General features: G+C 36.6%; 1 protein-coding gene across 2 annotated transcripts in view; it reads left to right on the top strand.

The window, feature by feature from the left end:
• Positions 1-19,163, top strand: part of C2H8orf34 (chromosome 2 C8orf34 homolog) — a 165,863-nt gene that overhangs the window by 27,367 nt on the left and 119,333 nt on the right. The window contains exons 2-4 of one of the 2 annotated variants that reach the window (XM_021388264.1): positions 7,492-7,639; positions 8,620-8,751; positions 15,208-15,336. In XM_021388264.1, coding sequence (XP_021243939.1) covers positions 7,492-7,639; positions 8,620-8,751; positions 15,208-15,336 — 409 coding nt within the window. The remainder of the gene's footprint in view (positions 1-7,491; positions 7,640-8,619; positions 8,752-15,207; positions 15,337-19,163) is intronic. The other variant, XM_021388263.1, reaches the window with a different exon arrangement.

Below are 19,163 nucleotides of genomic sequence, written 5' to 3' on the forward strand. Positions count from 1 at the left end.
ACAAAACAAAATAACAAAAACAGAAAAGCAGCCGATATGTATGGTTGGTAGCTGCATTACTTTTATCGATCTTCAAAATGTTTGTATAAATAAATTCTAAAAGAGACCTAATTTTTTGTGGGTAGGCTTCTGGAAGGTAGGAAATGCTTAACATTCTTCAGTCCTAGAGCACTTATCTAATTCACCAAGGCATTTTATGCATGCACCTGACTTTATAGTTATTTACTTCTCATGCATCAAAATGATCTAAGCTTAAATCCTTTTCCAATTCAGTCCCTTAATGTACCATTCATTTTTTCAACTACAGCCTACTCCTTCTAATCTCCAGTTATAAACTCCTAATAACCATTACTGTGCAGAACTGTACTGGATCTGGCTGGGATGGTGTTGATTTTCTTCACAGCAAACCACATGGTGCTGTGTTTTAGACTTCTGACTGAAGCAGTGGTTGTAGCACACCAACGTTGCAGCTGTTGCTGACTGGTGCCAGTACAGCATTAGGGCCATCTATGCTCCCTGCTCTGCCCCCTCAGTGTACGAACTGGAGTAGGCAAGAAGCTGAGAAAGGATGCTATCAGAGCAGCTGAACTGAGCTGACCAAAGAGATGTTCCACAATGTATAATGTCACGCTCAGCAGTAAAATGTAAGGGATAGGTTTTTTCCAAGGTAGTTGTTGCTCGGACAACGCCTGGCCATCAGCCTGCTTGTGAAAGATGATGAGTGATTGCCTTTGTATCACTTGTGTTTTTTGGTTTGTTTTCATTTCGTTTACTAAACTATCTTTATCTTGACCCACAAGTTTTTCTTGCTTTTGCTTTTCCAGTTCTCTTCCCCCGTTCTGTGGGTGCTGGAATGAGTGAGTGGCTGCTGGATGCTTTTTTACTGGACAGGGTTTGATCTGAGGCAGCCTTGAAAATACCTAGTGCTTTAATTCCTAGTGTAACCTTCCCTCAAAAAAAAAAAAAAAAGTCTATTCCAGGTAGGTGTAAACTGCCAGTGAAGTTTAAGCTGGAAATATCATGTAATTTTTTAACAGTTACAGAATTGTTGAACGCTGGGGAAGTAGTAACTTCACCTTAGACCTGGAAATTAGGGTAAGATTACTTCAGTTGATCAGAGAAACAACAAAGGAAGAGGCCGGAATGTGGTGCAGTCATGGTTACCTTAGTGCTTTAATTTAAGGAAATCAGTCCAGGTTGTGATACTCTTTCCTAGCCCTTATCTGTGTGTATTCCTTTCAGTACACATCCTTCAAACCTTTCAGACGACCAGGAGGTTTTTCTTTTCTCTTGGTTGAACCGTGAAGTGTTTTGTCTGATTGATAGAGTGGGTGGAAACTGATGAATATTTCTGAATTACACTTGAGATAAACCTTACAGTATGTCTACTGCAATATGAACTACCCTTGTTTGATAAATCCTCGCTGAGTCCAGATAATGATACGGTAAGAATGATTCCTCAAATGTGTGATTGTTATGCAGAGATAGAGGGCTGCGGAAAGAAATATAAGCTATTATTGAAAATTGTTGTGATTTGAAAACTGGGGGAGAAAAAGTGACACTTGGCATGTGAGAGATAACATACCTTTACCTTTCATTCTGCTACTGTGAAGTAGTTAATGTTCTGGAGTAACCTAGTGCCAGCGACCTCCCTGTAAACAGCATTCTTGTCTAAAATGATTGAAAGGAAGAAAGGAAAACTTTCAGAAATAAAGCCAAAGAGTAAAGATGTTTGAAGCTATTTTGTGAGGTTGAAAGTGATATGATTGATTAGGGTCAAAGATATTTGAAATATCAAGAATAAGAGAAGCAGAAAGAAATTCTCAAAGGGAAAAGTACAGCAAGAGATTCAGATAGATATTACACGTGCACATTTGCAGTGGTTATGGTGAACTATCATGAGATTACTCAGTGGAACTTCAAAACTGTCCATCAGACCCCATATATATAAAAGGTTTTTGTTTCTCCATCAGTAAGATCAGTGATGGATATTTTATTGGCCATTATGTTCATGAGTTGGATTTGCATCAGACAGCACTAGTTCATCCAACTCGGGGAACTGACCGTGTGATTTGCTGTGGATTTGTAGCAGATGGAATGTTGTCTCCATTTCGCTCTCCATAGACTCTCTGTATGTATGATTAGTAACCATAGCCCCAGAAATTGATCTTTTAGTATAGAATTGGTAAAGGTAATTAATAGTTGAATGTTTCAGGAGGACTTTTAGTTATTCAATGATGTTTGTTTTCTGAATCTCTCATTTTCCTCATTATATGAGCTAAAACTTTAACAATTTTGTATATCAGAACTTGGTTTGATTTGATATGGAAAAAGCAGCATGAGACATAGATAGCTAAGTCCAAGGCTGTCCAAGACTCTTATGACTTTAAGGGTCTTTCTTGTCTGAAAATGTTACCTACTCCACTAGTCCAATATTGTGGATTTCCTTCCCAGTACCACCACTGAAGGAAATTTGTTAGGACCGCTTAAGGTCCATGATACAACTGAACAGAAAGCGTTAAGCTAGTATTTCCAAAGTAATTTCATTGTGTGCTGTAGTGTGTAATGCAGTTTTGTGACATTAAATGTAGCTAAGGCTGAAATGGCTAGAATGAGTCGTGTTTGGATAAAGAAAGAGCTGGTTGAAGATTTTTAATCAATTCCAGGTAAATATCTTGAAAAAAGTTTCCTTAGGTTATTACTGCACAAATCAGAAAGAGGGTGCAAATGCATAAATCTCTAAACCCCTCTATTAAAATTAGGCTTTCAATCAGTTTTAGAGTTTATGTTCCCTTACAGCCTTATGAAGTGACTTCCAAACCTACATGTAGATGTCTGCCTGTCTTCAGTCTATCACACTGTCTGGTGTCTAAGCTCTGTTGTGGGCAAAGCGGTCAATACAGTCAGTGGAGCCCGAAGAGCAATTCTTCTTATCGTAAGTGGACATATACTGTCTGGTTAGCTGAGCAGCTCTCTGGACACCCTTGGCTTCTTCACTGACAACTGTGTGAATACTACTGAATTCAATTAATAATGTAATTATTTAATTTTGAACTGAACGCTATCCAAACCTTGTATTTTGAGCTAAGCCTCCTTGTCTTTTTATTTGGTCAGAGGAGAGGGAACAGATATATTTTGAGGGTAATTTACTCTGCCAACTTCAAACATTTGATTTAAAATATGAAGTCAGAGTGTAGTACTGCCAAAAATCTGTGCATGCTCTACCATAGTCTGTAGATGTCTATATAGTTAAAACCTGTGATTGTTGTCTACTTACTGTTATCAATTACAAGGTAAGATAGAATGTCTCTTAATTAACTTAATAACCTGGTAGGTACATTTAGACATAGATAATTAGAGCCTTCCTGTAATTGGGGTGATAATTAATAGACTATGAAGACTGTTTAATTTATATTAAGTGCATGGACAGTCACAGGGAAATTAAATTTTGAGGCTACATTGAATAATGAGTGGAGGACCTCAGGACAGCACAACAGCGAACAATTTTTCTCTTTGTAAAGACTTAATATATTCCGTCACTAGTTATGTCCTGAAATACAGGAGTTTTTTCTCTGTTGTTCATCCCTCTGCCCCCCTGCACTACTCCCTCCCCAAGATCTTTCACACCCTTATTAATATGTGCATGAATCTCTGTTTTGGAAATATCAATAACTTTTTAAAACAGTCTAGCAATGTAGCTTGCTAAAATTAGTGAGTGTTAAAGTATATGTTATACTGAAGATTATTTCACCTTTCTGCTCTTCCTTTCTTTTTTTTTCTGCTCAGAGCACATTCTGGATGGGGCAGGACCTAATTTGGGGCAATTCAGTGGGAAAGCAACAGAAATGAACGTATTTACCCAAGCGCTGAGGTCTGTAGTAATCTTGCAGGTTCCTTGTCACCACTTTCCTGTGCGTCTCTCATGAGTGCAAAGGGAATTAATAGGTACTGACCTTTGAACACGCTTCTTCACCTGTTACACAGCTGGAGGGGGTAGTCTGAGAGAGTCTCACTGGTAGAGAGGGCAAAAGGGCATAGAAAAGGACACAGACTCGGAAGTTGTAGCAGTGGAAATAAGGTAGGAGGAAAGAGATGATGTGTGATGAGTTCATCTGGCATTTTGGAGACCCAGTCTGTCATGACTTCATTCGTTATCATGAGATATGTGCATGGAAAAACATTTTGTAAAAATAGACAACACTTTTTTTATTTTTTGAATTAGGTGAAATTGGGGAAAAATTAGAAAATGTAGAAACCTGGGCTAAAAAGGCAAAAAATGTAATTAATATTTTTAGAGGCATGTAAATATCTTGCAGTGTTTTTTTCATGCATAGTCGAAACTTCTCTCTTGAATTTTTCAAATGAAATGAATCCTAGCTTTAGTTATCTTGTGCCATTTTAATTCTGCTGTTAGTGCAGAGGCGGCTTCATTGAGAAGTTGGTCTATTTTCTTTTTTTATTTTTTTTTTGGAGAAAACTTATCTACTTAGCACATTGTGAGTCACATCAGACTGCTGCTATCCAGAAAGGAATTTTACTTTTGTAACTTGTGCACTTCAGTTTTTCATTTAATACCTTTGCCATCTTTGACATCTTTTTTGAAATATTTCAAACTTGTAAGAATGTATTTAGAATTCTGTGGAGTACATTTATCCTGCTGTCTACTAGGATGTCATCCAAGCAACAGATGAGAGCATCAGGTAAGCTTTGGATAATTCAAATGGAAATTTAAGACAGTTTCTCTTTTAACATGGAATGGTGCTGTGTTGAGAACGTCCTCACTGTAGGCATTCCTAAACTATAGTGTATTCTTAACTGGAGAAAAAAACAGGGTTTTTACCTAATATGTGAGCTGAGTGCCAAGCACAGTTATCGCCTTTGGGAAGTTTTTGCTTTCCCTCCCTGCTGTGTCTTAACCAAACAGCCAAAGACAGGCGAATCACCTATTTCCTGTTAACTGCCTACTTGCTAGGGATGACAGGAGTCTCATCTTTACAGTTGTCATGGGCATCAACAGCATAGGTTGGAGCCTGGGTGAATGGAGATAAGTCCTTTGATACCATGTAAAGAAGTGGAAATGTTTTGGAATTGTATACTAATTTCATTTTATGAGAATTCCTCATGAAGTAGGAACTTTTTTTTTTTTTTCCTTCATATGTACAGTATTGGCACAATTAATTTTGTGTTGTTAATTTTTTATTTAATTAAAATAGCCTCTACCTATAGGTCTTTTAATCTTATTGAAGTTGCTGTCACAGAATGGCACTGATTACCTGATGATGCTCGGGAACACCACTGATCTCTAGATCACTGAGGTCCCTTTTTTGGTATAATAGTGAATAAAAAAACTGGTCCTGAGTAGCAGCTGATGTCACATCACCTTTCTGTGCAACTGTGTTTTTAAGTTTCATCGCTATATCTCAATTTCAACTTATTGGATATGTTTCTTTTAATTAAAGACCTTTTCTTCCTATAAAAAGTAAGTTAGTGATGGCAACAATCAAATAGCATTGATCATACATTGATGTGTAGACATCTTCTTCTTATCTTTCCTCAAGCTACATTTAATTTTGTAGTGTATTACCAGCACCCACACATCTCTACAGAAAATTAATAGTATCAATGCATGCCTCTCAGTTCTTATCATCTAGTTTTTATTAATCTGCAACAGAAAAATTAATTTTTCAGACCATAATCAAATAAATGATTTAAATTGCAACTTAGAGTTTACGGATTGACACTTTTTCTTTGGTAATAGAATCCTCTGCAGTGGAATTCCTACTGCTATTGTGGTCCATTAAGAGCACAAAATTGCATCTTTCCACTTGTCACTAATTTTGCATTTTGGCAGGGAAAAAAGGTTTGCTGTTAGAATGTTGCTAAGCAACCAAAAGATGAATTATTCCAACTTCTGGATTTTTCTCATATGATGTGTATCAGAGGGATTTTCCTACTTTGGTGAAAGATAGTCTAGATGAAGTTATACTTTTTTGTTTCCTGTGCATGGTTGCTGAAAATCACACTATTTTGTTTTCTGAAGCTTAATTTCTCTTTCTGAAATGGAAAGCTTGTTTCTCTTTCATTTTTCACTTGCACCTAATTTTTATATCCCTACTTGAATAAAAAGAACAGAAAGCACTGGACTATAGCTTACTGTCTTACAAGTACTGCCTACTGTTACTTATGTTTACAAGTGAATAGAATAATCCAGTTGGAAGTGACTTGCAAAGGTCATCGAGTCCAACTGCCTGACCGCTTAAGGGCTAACCAAAAATTTAAGTGCATTATTAAGGTATTATCCAAATGCCTCTTTAACGTTAACAGGCATTTTTGTTATACTCACTCTTAACTATCTTCTTCCAACGCAGCTAACTGATTTTAATACCAAGTAACTACTGGTATTTAAAAAAAAATTACCCATAAAATGATGTGAGAAAAAGATAGAGACTTAAGTGTACAGAAGTTCTGGTAAGATTTATGCTTGGGGATAGATCAGAGAATGAGAATGATTTTGGGTTGTAAGGAATCCTTGAAGATTATTTAGTCTGTGGATAGGATGATCTTTCACATGATCATGTTGCTCTAAGCCCCATCCATCTCAACTTTCAACTCTTTGAATGATGGAGCATCCACAACTTCTTTGGACAAGCTATTCCAGTTTTGTAATGCTCTTAGTAACTTAACTGTTTTGTTTTTAATAGCCTGATTTTTTTTTGTCCTGATTCTTTTGTATATTGATGTTATATATTGACCCACGTAAGTAATTGATTTCCACTCAAGATACAAGCCCAGAACAGAGCCACATCTTCCTTCTAAATTCCTTATCTGTGTAGGGAGCCAGGAAAGAACTGGAACAATAAGGAGACTGCTTCTCTTTGTGCAACCAGTTGAGGCCACTGTGTACAACAAGAAGAATGTGTCAATATATACATGGGAGATTGGTTTTGTATCCATGTCTGCAACAGTGCAATAACATAATGCTTGTGTCTATGCAATAAGATTTTGAAGGACTTCAAAAAATAGCTTTCTCTGTTTGACTGGGTCTTAGAGTTCACATATGTGAATGCGTAGTCACTGTTTCATGTCTGGTAGACCAGCTCTCCTGATGTACTGACTTCCATGCAGAAGAAACCTGGCATTGTGGCCAGAGAAGAGCTACTCACTGCTCTGAAATGGTGCTGGCTCTGAAAGGTTGAGAGAATAGCATTCAGGTTGTTCTGTGTAAATTCTAGCAGGTAGCAGGGGTCAGGTTAATTTGTGTAAATTTTTGTGTAAATTATATCAGATGATTGCTAAAAGACTGAGAGCATTTCAGGTGTTAACTCTGCTTTGGGCAAAGATAGTATTAGTTTGAAGAGGGGGTGTATCCAGCTGCTTGTTTATAAGTTGAAAACAGGATTTTTATTAATGGTTCTTTAAGTCAGTAAGTATAAGATTAGGTACAATATTCCTCTAATTTTTTTTATTTTTTTTTCTCTAAATTTTCTAAAGGAGTTGATGACCAAGCTGATAACAGAGACACCTGACCAGCCAATCCCATTTTTAATCGATCATCTCCAGTCTAAACAAGGGAACTGCGGTCAGCTTCAGAGAACGCTGTCTGGCTCTGCTGCCCTTTGGGCAGAGAGTGAAACATCAGGTATGTTCTGTAAGATGGAAAGGGCTACACTATAATCTTCCCACAGTTTTCCTGCATTGTTTCTTGGATGCTCATGTACTTACTGTGGAGGTACTACTCTGTGGTTTTGAGCATACAATAAATCCTGTTTGTCCAGTAGAGACTGAATTTAATGTGCATAGGCTGAGCTAATAGAATCATAGAATGAATCATAAAATGTCATGGGTTGGAGAGGACCTTAACAAACATCCACCCCAATAGATCAGGTCCATCCAACCTAGCCTTGAATGCTTCTCTTTTAGTTTAAAAACATTCCTCATTGTCCTATCACTATTTACCTGTATAAAAACTCTGTCTCCATTTTGTTTATAACCTCCCTTTAAATACTGAGGTATTGAGGTTGTTGGATTTTGCTGGTTTGGTTGTTTGTTTGGTTGGTTTTACTACAGGCATTTTTAACAAGCCATCATTCTAACACTTAATGTGCTATTACTACTTTGTGAACTCCACTGCAGATAATTTCTGATTGTAGATTCTCGAAAAAAATATTTGCTGTGATTGCAAAGTGGAAATTTTAACTTTGATACTCTGCTACAAGCATTTCTGAGAATGTTGCTTTTGCATCTAAAAATCGACTGATTATCTGTTTCAGACTATAATAGATCTCCAACAGTTTTTTGTTGTTAACTGCTTGACGAATTAACTATTTATATTAAAGTTTTAGACATAAGCTGCTAAATGTTACAGTAGAGTGGTTAATGACTTCTTCATAATAAAAACCAAAAGAGTGTGTTTTTAAATAAAAGAACGTTAAGGAATTTCTCAGTATTTAGGAAATAAAAAAATATATGAGATATAGCAAAAATCAGAGAAAGGAGTGCAAAAAGAGCTATCTTTAATTTGCATTGATAAGACTAGGAATTTCTGAATTAATTGTTTATGAAGTCTTTGAAAAATAACCCTGTGAAGGTTATAATTGCTGGATTTTATTCTTCAAACAGAAAATAAAGGAACAAGGAGAGATTTCAGAAGTTATGATAAGCCTTGGCAGGTAAATGCAAAGAAGCCTAAAAAGTCAAAGAGTGACCTTGCCGTATCCAATATCTCTCCACCGTCACCGGAGTCCAAGTCATGTAAGGTTCACTACATTATTAATTTGTGCACATTTCTAAACCCATGGTCTGTGTTTCTTTTCATTAGGTTTTTCTTTTCATTAGGTTTGAAAAGGAAAGCAAACCGTGAGCAGTTGAAATGACTAGAGAGAGATATTAGAAGAGTTTGAGTCCTGCTTCACTTTCATGTGCAGTATGAATTTATAATTATACTCTATATTCTCATCTTTAGATAAAATATAATTTTGAATCTAGAATTCTATTGTAGCTTTTTGCAATTTTTTATTTATTATATCCAAACCTTTTAAATGTCTTTGACAGTAATGAAGTGTCGCAGATGAGGAATGCATTTAGTAATAGAAAGCTAGCTGGTTTTCCTCTGAGAAGAAAGGTGGGGAAGTCTAGATTTCAGAGGAGTCAATGGAAAATATCCCATTGGCCACAGAATGTCAAAATCAAAGGTGAACAGATATGCAGAGAAATGGATAGTTACGCCTAATCTACAGTCTTTGCAGGGTAACAACAGCTTATAGAAGCAATGGCCAAGAGTGTACTTCTGTCATTTTTTTAAATTACCCCTGCAAATATATCTGTGTGACTTTTTAAAATATGTTAATCACATCATTAATTTTCTTGTGTATTTGAACTATATTTTTAAGTGCTATCACAGAGGCTACTTTCAGCAATGTGCCTTCTTGTGATATCTTGCTTCTCTTATTTTCCGGCAACAAACAAATTAATACTGACCTTTTTTGCTGGGCTTATGCCAAAATCAGTGGGCACTGCACGCTCCTCTAGCCACTCAGATCAGTGGAAAGCAAGCACGTTCAGCAGCCATTCATTACTCTATCCAGACTTGCCCACCATATTCCACCTGTTTTGTGCCTTCAGCTTGTACTTTAAGACGTTTTTGGTGTCACTGTAAGTTTTTTTTTTTTTTTCAAAAGCCTCTTCAAAGACGTAGTAAGATCTTTAATTGAGAAATAGTGTGGGGGCATATTTAGAGCTAAAGAGTTACTTCCAGATTTGTGTAAAATACAAATAAAACCCTTAACCATCTCCTCACCTTCCCTATAAGAGCACACCTTACAACATAACTCCTCCTCCCTAAACAAAATCAACCCAAAATTAAATCCATCACTTGTAAGATGTTCTGTTTCAGAACATTTGTCTAAGGACTATTTTTCAAATGATCCAGAACTTTTAACTTGCTTAAATTCTATGATTCTATGATGACTTGGATTGGAATGGACCTTAAAGATTGTCTAGTTCCAGCACCCTGTCATGGACGGGGTTGCCAGCCTCTAGATCAGGCTGCCCAGGGCCCCATCCAACCTCTCCTTGAACACCTCCAAGGATGGGGTATCCACAGCTTCTCTGTGCATCCTGTTCCAGTGACTCACCATTCTCTGAGTAAAAAATTTCCTTCTAATATATAATCGAAATCTCCCCATTTTAGTTTAAAACTGTTCCCCCTTGTCTTGTCACTATCTGCCCATGTGAAAAGTTGGTCTCCCTCCTGTTTATAAGCTCCCGTTTTGTACTGGAGGGCTGCAATGAGGTCTCCCTAGGGCCTTCTCTTCCCCAGACTGAACAAGCCCAGGTCTCTCAGCTTTCTTTCATGGGAGAGGTGCTCTAGCTCTCCAATCATCTTCATGGCCCTCCTCTGAACCCGCTCCAGAAGCACCACATCTTTCTTGTGCTAGGGCCCCATGCCTGGACTCAGTACTCCAGATGGGGCCTTATGAGAGCAGAGTAGAGGAGCACAATCACCTCTCTTGCCTCTTTTGATGCAGCTCGGGATACAGTTGTCCTTCCAGGCTGCAAGAGCACACTGCTGGCTCGTGTCAAGCTTCTTTTCCAGCAGGACCCCCAGGTCCTTCTCTGCAAAACTGCTCTCAGTGAGTTCTTCTCCCAGTCTGTATACGTGTATGAGATTGCCCTGCAAGTTCAGTGTCTTGAATTTGGCCTTGTTGAATCTCATTAATTTCACGTGAATTCACTTTTCCAGTCCTTTCCAGATCCTTTTGCACCACTCAGCTTGGTGTCATCAACAAACTTCCTGAGGGTGCTCTTGATTAAGGGCTGAGAAGAACCATCAGTTCACTAGAAACATCAGGAGAACAGGTTTAGTTAATTAGAAAATATTATTTATTTCAGCAAAACTGATGTTGAATTCAGAGTTCATGTTATTCTTGCATAGATCTCTCTTTCTTAAGCTTTCACCTTTTTTTACTAGAAAGGTTCTTTCAGTTCTTCCTTCTGGCTGTTTACGATCTCTGTCATACCTGAAACAAACACACAAACGGGAAACTGTGGTGCCTAGTGATCTGAGTACTTGTTTGCAAAGATGTACCTAAGCTTCGGTTGTTGTCTGCTAAGGGAAGAGGCCTCTATGTATGCATGTGTGCCTGTTTAATGAAATGTTTGGATAATCACATCCAGTATTTGAAGAATAATGAACTTTTAAGTTTCTAATTCGTTTGTGAAACAATTAGCTGTCCAGTTAGCTATTGTTAGGCAAAGTAGGTTGATGTCTTTGCCACCTCCGTATTAAATCAGTTCACAGGTCATTCTTTCGCTCTGCTTTAGTTCACTGTTCTCTTTCCAGGTTTCTGTATCCCATTTTTGGTGTTGTATACTTCTAATCACCAAATGGCTGTCTATGACTACAGACCTTAGTTCACTTAGCCTTCTAGTATCCAGATACTGTGTAAATGAGTTTCGCTGTGATATTACATTAAGATCTGTAATCTGAATGATCTTGCAAGATTTCAATACCTGAGTAACTTTATGATCAATAACACCTGCATTTTTGTACTTTGGGATGTAAGAATGGCATACAATGTATTCATGAAATGCAGCTCCTAGTCTAGGAAGGACTTTTCTCCTGCAATGAGCAGCTGTGTGCATGAATATGTGGCCTGGTGCCTTGTGATAGGTATAACTTTCCCATAACTTTTGAGGATTTAATGAGCAACTAGTCTAATTTCATCTGCAAATTATGTTTTGAAAAGACAAGTGCATTTAGGTAAAAACTATACTGAAACAATACTAATCTTCTACTACAATGAAAACAATGGTCAGCGGATATATGACAGAATTCCTAACAAATTTAGAAATGAATCTGTTGATGATGTGCATTTGCTAGGAGGGTTGTGTGTGTGAGGGAAGTGGGTGGAGGGCAACACCAGAAAATCAGAAATACAGGAAAGCATGTCCTTCCGGTCTCCTAAGATGAGATGGGAAAAGGGAAAGAGAAAGGGAAAAGCTAAATATTTCTACACAATTGCTATGAGTAGATGCCTTAGATCTTTATCATAGTCAAATAATCTCAAGAGTAAGTATATAAACGTCTCAAATAACACAAATGAGTTGAGGCAGGTAATGTGATGAACGGTATAAAATTAATGACATGAATTTGAGGAATGAGTGAGTATAATAAAGGAAGAAGGTTGGAATGTAATGAATGGATTTTACTAAATGTGAAATGAGATACATGTGAAGTGATATATGATGAATTTCACAGAGAAAAAGATGTGTTTCAAAACATCTCAGGGAAGGGTCATTTAGTGTTTATGTGGTTCTGCATGCTTCACATAAAGCCATCTGCTTTGAAAAGGCTAGTTTTGTTGATCATGCTTTTGGGATGGTACAAGCTCACATTTTCAAAGCGTCTGTAAGTTAGCAGAAAATGAACCTTGAAAGGAGAGACGCTTGTCACATGATGTAACAAAGGAGTTTTTAATTTTAGTATCCAATTATTACTTGGATGAGTAAGTAGGTAAAAAGAACAAAGTCTTCTGGAAGTAATAGAAATTTCTAATTCTGCATTTCTTCCTCCTCAGTTTTGGCTTAATAAAGTAAGTTACTGAAACAGAAGTGCTCCATAATGTGTCTGTTTTGGATACATTTTCACTGAAATACAAAATGGTTCATTAATATACAGACTGTGCTAACCAACAAACAACAAATTTCTGCCAGGCTTTTGACTGCTTTCCCACTATCTATCTAGAGAGATACAAGACGGTCAAAGATTCTGGTGTCTGTGGGACACTTCCTTGAAACTAGAGAGCAGATCAAACTAGGAACTGATTCACTCTTTCCAAGGCAAAAGTCTTGAAACTCTCATGTTCTTGATGCAGGTTGGTACACATACCAAACGACTGCTGATCCTTGGAAGCTTCACAGCTGTTGAGTGGAACTGGCGTTTGTTTCATTCAGCATCTGTTGTGGGCTTCGTGATGTATTTTATTTGGAAATTATATTATTTCTCAAAATATTCTGTCCTTATGTATTCTGAAAAATGTGATTCATTTGAAAATGACATGATATCATATTGCAACCTGTTGCAATTTCCTGCAGGCTGGGAGCTCTAAGCTTTGGATATCTTTGTACATGGTTTTACTATATGAAATTGTTCTCTGTTGTATTTTGGTGGTAATGCGAGGTTTCTGTGCTGTGGTGAGTTCATTGCAGTGCTGTACATGGAAAGAAAAGTCTGTCAATCTGGTAGAAGGTTAGTGTGTGATGCTGTAGAATATATCATTGGTACAATAAACGGAGATTGAAAAAGCAGGCAATTAAAGTGCATAGTGAATACAGTGCAATGTGAAACTAAGGAGTAAAAATTGAGAGAACTCGTAGAATTTGCTAGTTTACTAGATATTTGTATTTAGAGTTAGTAGAACTACAGAAAATTTAGAAAAAGTACTGGAAGGAGCGTTTTATTTTCTGTAAAATTAGAAAAAATGAGAAATACTGAAAATGTGCTAGTTGAAGTTATTTAGGAATGGATGAAAATTTTGATCTCACAAAAATTTACATGGCTTCTAATGAACATGGTCCCCCCAAAACAAAAATTTATAAAGTAAAGAATTGGCTTTGAAAAGTAATAATAAAAACGATAAGCTGTCCATCTAACAGGCCTAATACATTAAGGCCTCAATCTGTTCACTAGAAATGACCATAGCTCATTACTTCCAGTCCTCAGAGTTCATTTTGAGAAATACATGACTTGTCTTCTTTGAACACAAAGAAGAATGAGACTCTGGCATTTGTCACTCCAACTTTCCGCTCTCTTCCCTTCTCCTTCTTGAGACTTCCTGTGTTTCTTTCCTCCTAGTCTTCCCTCTGTATGTCCCTTTTAATGTGCCCTTTGTCTTCTGTCTTTGAGAATGTCTGTAATTGCAGTCTAATATATTAGTATCCCTAAGACTTAACCAGGTGCCTAAGTGGGAGTTACAGATCAGAATAAACTGTGGATTTTCAGATTCTGTATAGATGTCCAGTTTATAGATAATTTCGTGTATGTCTATGGGAGATGGAAACAGGTTTTTTAAATATTTTATTTATTTATTGTGACATTTTGGGGACATTGTGCCATTTCCTTATCTGGCTATTGACTTAACCTCAACTTTACCTTGTGGAGTTGATCCAAAGTGGAGCACATTCTTTATGCATACAGAGGGCAGTTAGCAATACGGCAAATTTCAATAGCAGCAGTTATTTAACACGCTTTGTAATAGCTACCAGAGCTTAAAGTCTGAGATAAATTTCCCCATACCATTATAAAAGCACTCTGAAATTGCGAATGATCATAAGATACCTTTGGTTTTTTTGCACAGTCTATAGGAGTCTGCAAGTTTTCTTTGTAGTGTTTAATAAAAATGATGTTTGTAATCATAAATTAGTTAACAGCTATCAAAATTGAAAATTAATGTTTCAAAGCTGACCAGAAGGCATTGAATGTATCTTTGTAGGCTTTGTTTTTGAAGGTATTCTTAGGGGAATAGTAATCAACTACTGATAAATGCAGCTGGTTCTTTCTGTTGCAAATGTGAACTAAACATAATCATCTTCACAGCAGTGTGTGTGCTTCTCAGCATGGCAATGCTGTGTTTGGAAACAGCTCGACAATTGCTTTTAGTTTAGAAGACAGTAGATCCAGAGACATTTTTTTTTTCATTTCTAAAAGTTGTTCAGAATGTTCACATTCATTGGTGCAGCACTGAGTATTGTGAGTTCTAAATACCTCAGGAACTCTTCTTTATCTCTGCGTTTGGACGTGAGGTTAGCTCAGCAGCTGAAAAGCTTATTTTGAAATTTAGTCAAAGGTTTTGGTAGTAAGTAACACACAGAAAACTGCGAGTCTTGGACTGAATTTCCCAAAGACTAAGTTTATTTTCTGTAAGTATCAGAATTTTTATTATTTTTAATTGTTAGCATTAATTATTGCTGATTGGAAATTAATTCAGTCATAATAGTCATCCAGAGTATGTATTTCCTCATAGATGTTTTTGTTTTTATTTCACATTGACCAAGGAAAATATTTCCAGCTGTTAAAATAAGAAGATAATTAAACAATTTCCACTCAAGTTTCTTGAGCTTGTAAACACTTTGTACGGCTATTTTTTTCTCCTGTAGGAGTCTGAACTACCAAATCTAAACTTCGTGTATATATCTGTGTATATTTAGTGCCAAGGTCAATAGAGCATCCTAAGTGGGATTGGAGGACAAAACCGGAGAACCATGATTTTGATGAGCTAAATCATATTCTTCAAGAGAGCAAAAAACTTGGAAAAGCCCTTGAGAATCTTTCTCGCAGTAAGTTGATTGATTTTAGCTTTTTAATGTAACCGTGCAGCCTAAATTGTAATCTGGAAGTATATATCAAGAAGGTGATCTTCTATCCAATTAAGAGTAAGTTCACTCACATTTGCAGCTAGATTCTGATTGAGGAGGTTGGCAGAATGTCTAAAGCAATTTAGCAGCTTTCCTACTGCCCAAAACTACTTCCCTTTCACCTCATTTCTGTTTCTTTTGTTTGTTTTTTGCTTTTAATTTCTGCCACCCTAGTGAGCTGAGTTAGCTCATAAAGAAATAAAACACAAGAACCTGTTTTAAGAAAAATGGTAGGAACATGCAGCAGTGAGATGCTACTCCTTTAGCGGTTAACGGTTAGATAGGTTAACCATTAGTGAAACCTTAATCACACTGATGGACATCAGACCTGTTATTGAAAAACAGTGTTTCATGGCCTTGATCCTAATTAATTCCTTGCAATTTTTAAAAGCAATTCAGGTAGTTTAAAGCATCTCAAATAAATACTCAGAGACTTGGTAACCAATTATTTCATAAAAAAAAAAAAAAAAACCTCAAGGATTATCTCTTAAGAGACAGTGAAACAGAAGCAATGTTTACAAATAGCATGCTCATAGAAGGAATAGCTCTAAAATATGATGCTAGTTTGAAGTATGTTGATGGAAGCAAGCACTACTAACAATTATCGAAGTGCGAAATGTACTCTGCTAAGGTACATGAAAACTATGTATGATATGATCTGGGAGCCATGATGTGGGAGACATTTGAATTTCTCCTGGTTTCTCCTCTCATTAAATTTTATCCTTGTCACTTCTTGATTCAATGAAGAAATTGCAGATGATGATGTCAGAGCTGAACAAAAAATGGAAAATCTGTTTTGTGGATAATTTCGAGATTTGATTTTTTTCTAGTATGGGTCAAAAGCCTGAAACTAGTTTGCTCAAATTCCCTCTCTCCCTAATGTTTTAGACTGATCACATGAATTATAGTCTGAGAATTTTTCCTATTTGTATTAACTGGAGTAGTATTGTTACAGGACTCTTTTCAAATACATTTCTCATTATTTAGTTTATCTGTCTATTTTCCTTGAGGAGCTGAAATTCCTTCTGACTGGGTCTCTGATTTGTAGCCCCACCATTGCCTGAGAGTATTACTGTGGTGTGTCAGCCAATTTCAAGTCTTTATCCTTGTAACCAAGACTAACACAGATAACGCAGATTCAGAAACAAGTTGTTTCCAGTTTCAGAGAGGGTTATTTATTTACTGTCCGGAGATACAACGTGATGAGAGATGAGAGTTCAGTAATATACTATAAATCTAATCTCAGTCCTGCATCTTTTGTCTTTCCTTCTGAGTGTTGTGTAGGTTCCAATGAACTTCAGCTTTCTTATATCTAACTTATATAGTTTGCAGCATTCTGTGCCTCTTTTTCCCAAAGAGTTTTCTAACAGGAGTTTTTTCCAATGCTGCAGCTCTTCAGAGTCCTGTGCTTGGACTGGAGGTGAATATATCTGGTCAATACTGTTGGAATCAGGTTTTTGTAGTTATTTCACAAATGATATTTGTGAAATGATATTTGTGAAATAAATTCTTCATTAATTCTTGCTAGTACTTGATGTTTTCTGATGATTTGCCAGGGTAATGCAGACTTTTAGTCTTACTCCCCAGAGTGCTTTAATTCACTTGCAACCTAATGTAACGTTCACTTTCATGAATGTGCTTTCTATTTCTTCATCCAGATCATTAATGGAAATATTGTCAGACTTCTTCATGATTCCATTTCAAATCTGACAACCAGCCCTTGAAAGCTACTCAGTAAGTGCATTTTTTCCCACCAGATGTTTATCTACCTAGCAGTGATTTCACGTAGAATGTAATTCTTTGATTTGACTATCATCTAGGAGAGCAAAAAAGTCTTATAGTAGCTCAAGTATTTTACTTCTACTTCTTCCTCTTATCCACAAGGCAAGTTTCCAACTTGAGAAAGCAATTAGAGTGATTTGACATGACTTGTTTGATTAATTCGTGTCAGCTGGTTCTTATCAACTTTCCTGTCCATTAGAAGTCCATAACCTGTTTATTTAACAATTTTGTCAAATATTTTTGTTGCTGTCACCTGTAGGCTGGCTGGTTAGTAATTCCTCTTGTCTTCCCTTTTCCTTTTCTAAAGAAAGATGTGATATTTGCCCTTTTCTGTCCTCCATTTCTGAAAGACAGTTGCTAATAGTTCTGAGGTTTCTTTAGCTAGTTTGGTAGATACTCTAGCATGAACTTCACAAGATTCTGCCAACTTGAATATATCCAAACTATCAAAATGTCTTTCAGCTTTCCCTCATCTGGCTTGTAATTCACCCATCTTAGAATCACTACCATTAGGAACCTGCGACTATTAATCTTTTGTTGTTGTTGTTGTAAGGACTGAAGCAGTGGAAGTATTAAATACTGAGATTTCTTTGTTTCCCTTCTTTTTGATGTAGTAGTTCTGCATTTTACTTTGTCCTCCTCTCCTATTGTATTTGTAGTACCTTTTATTGTCAATTTATTTTTGTTCTTTGATAGTTGTTATTCATTTTTCACTTTAGCCTTTTTGGTTGTATCATTTAAACACTTGTGTCAGATTAATTCTAAACTATATGTCCTATGTCCTGTTTCCAATTTCTGTACTCCTGTGATTTTCACATCACTTCAGGAAATACCTCTGTTCCGTGCTGATTTCTTCCATATTAGGATGATATAAAATAAAAATTCAAAATGAAATATGTGAAAATTCTGGCAGAAAAGAAGATTTATAATTTTAAAAATAAATCTGATCTTACGATTCCCTGAAGGGGAATTGAAATTGCATTTAGCAAATATCTTAGAGAGATTCAATGAAGAGACAAATCTAGAGCATTAAAAGTTAAAGATGTGAAACTCATTCTGTTCTGGGCAGAAATAGTCATCCCTTATGGTGAATTTTGTAAAAGCCGTGGCAAGTTCCTACAACTACTTTCTTCAGTGTTACTACTTGCTTTGGGTATGCTAGTCAATGCTTTTGATTATACAGGCATGTCCATAAAGTCTATAAGTCTAATGCTATATTTGACACTAGCCTTTTTCCAAACAGTTTGTGACAGGCAGCGGAGTGGGCTCAACAAATAACTAGTTGAGTATGCAAAGGGATCACAACATACTATCAATAGTTTTTTACAACACATTTAATTCTTCAATACTTTTAACAGGGAAAAGTGCTACATTAAGTTGAACATGTGAGGTTAAATGATTTTTCCATCAAGTTCTGGAATTCATTTCAGGTTTTAAAGAGATGCTTTGGATCTTGCAGTGGATTCTAAGACTCCACAGACTTCATTGCCTCCTATGCAGCTGACACAGGCTATGAATTAAACTCTAGTTTCTATTGCTTTATTTATTGCTAAATCTCAGCTTTGAGAGAAACCTGTACATTTCACACAAGATGTATATCCTCCCAAGCCCCATCAAGACTATATGTGAGTAATTCTGTGTTCCAGTAGATCCAAAAAATCACAAAAGTGAATTCACCCCTAATGTTAAAGATGTGTTGCGTATTGAGAGACTGGAAGATAGTATTGCCGTAATTATGGTCTAAGTGCATTGGAACTTGGTGACTCAAATATGCCATCTTCCAGTGGTCAACTGTGAGTCAGCACAGGCAGACAACAGGAACAGCCACAAACCCGTTTGCTGAAACGCAAAGAGTAAATTTATTTTTGTTCTTTCTCAACTGAGGATATCTCCAAAGCAATACCTGGGCTTGAGGCACACATGTGGGGACACAGGCATTGCTAACCTTAATTCATGCTAGAGGATAC

The sequence above is a fragment of the Numida meleagris genome, chromosome 2 (genome assembly GCF_002078875.1).
Source record: "Numida meleagris isolate 19003 breed g44 Domestic line chromosome 2, NumMel1.0, whole genome shotgun sequence".
In the NCBI taxonomy this organism is placed as follows: domain Eukaryota; kingdom Metazoa; phylum Chordata; class Aves; order Galliformes; family Numididae; genus Numida; species Numida meleagris.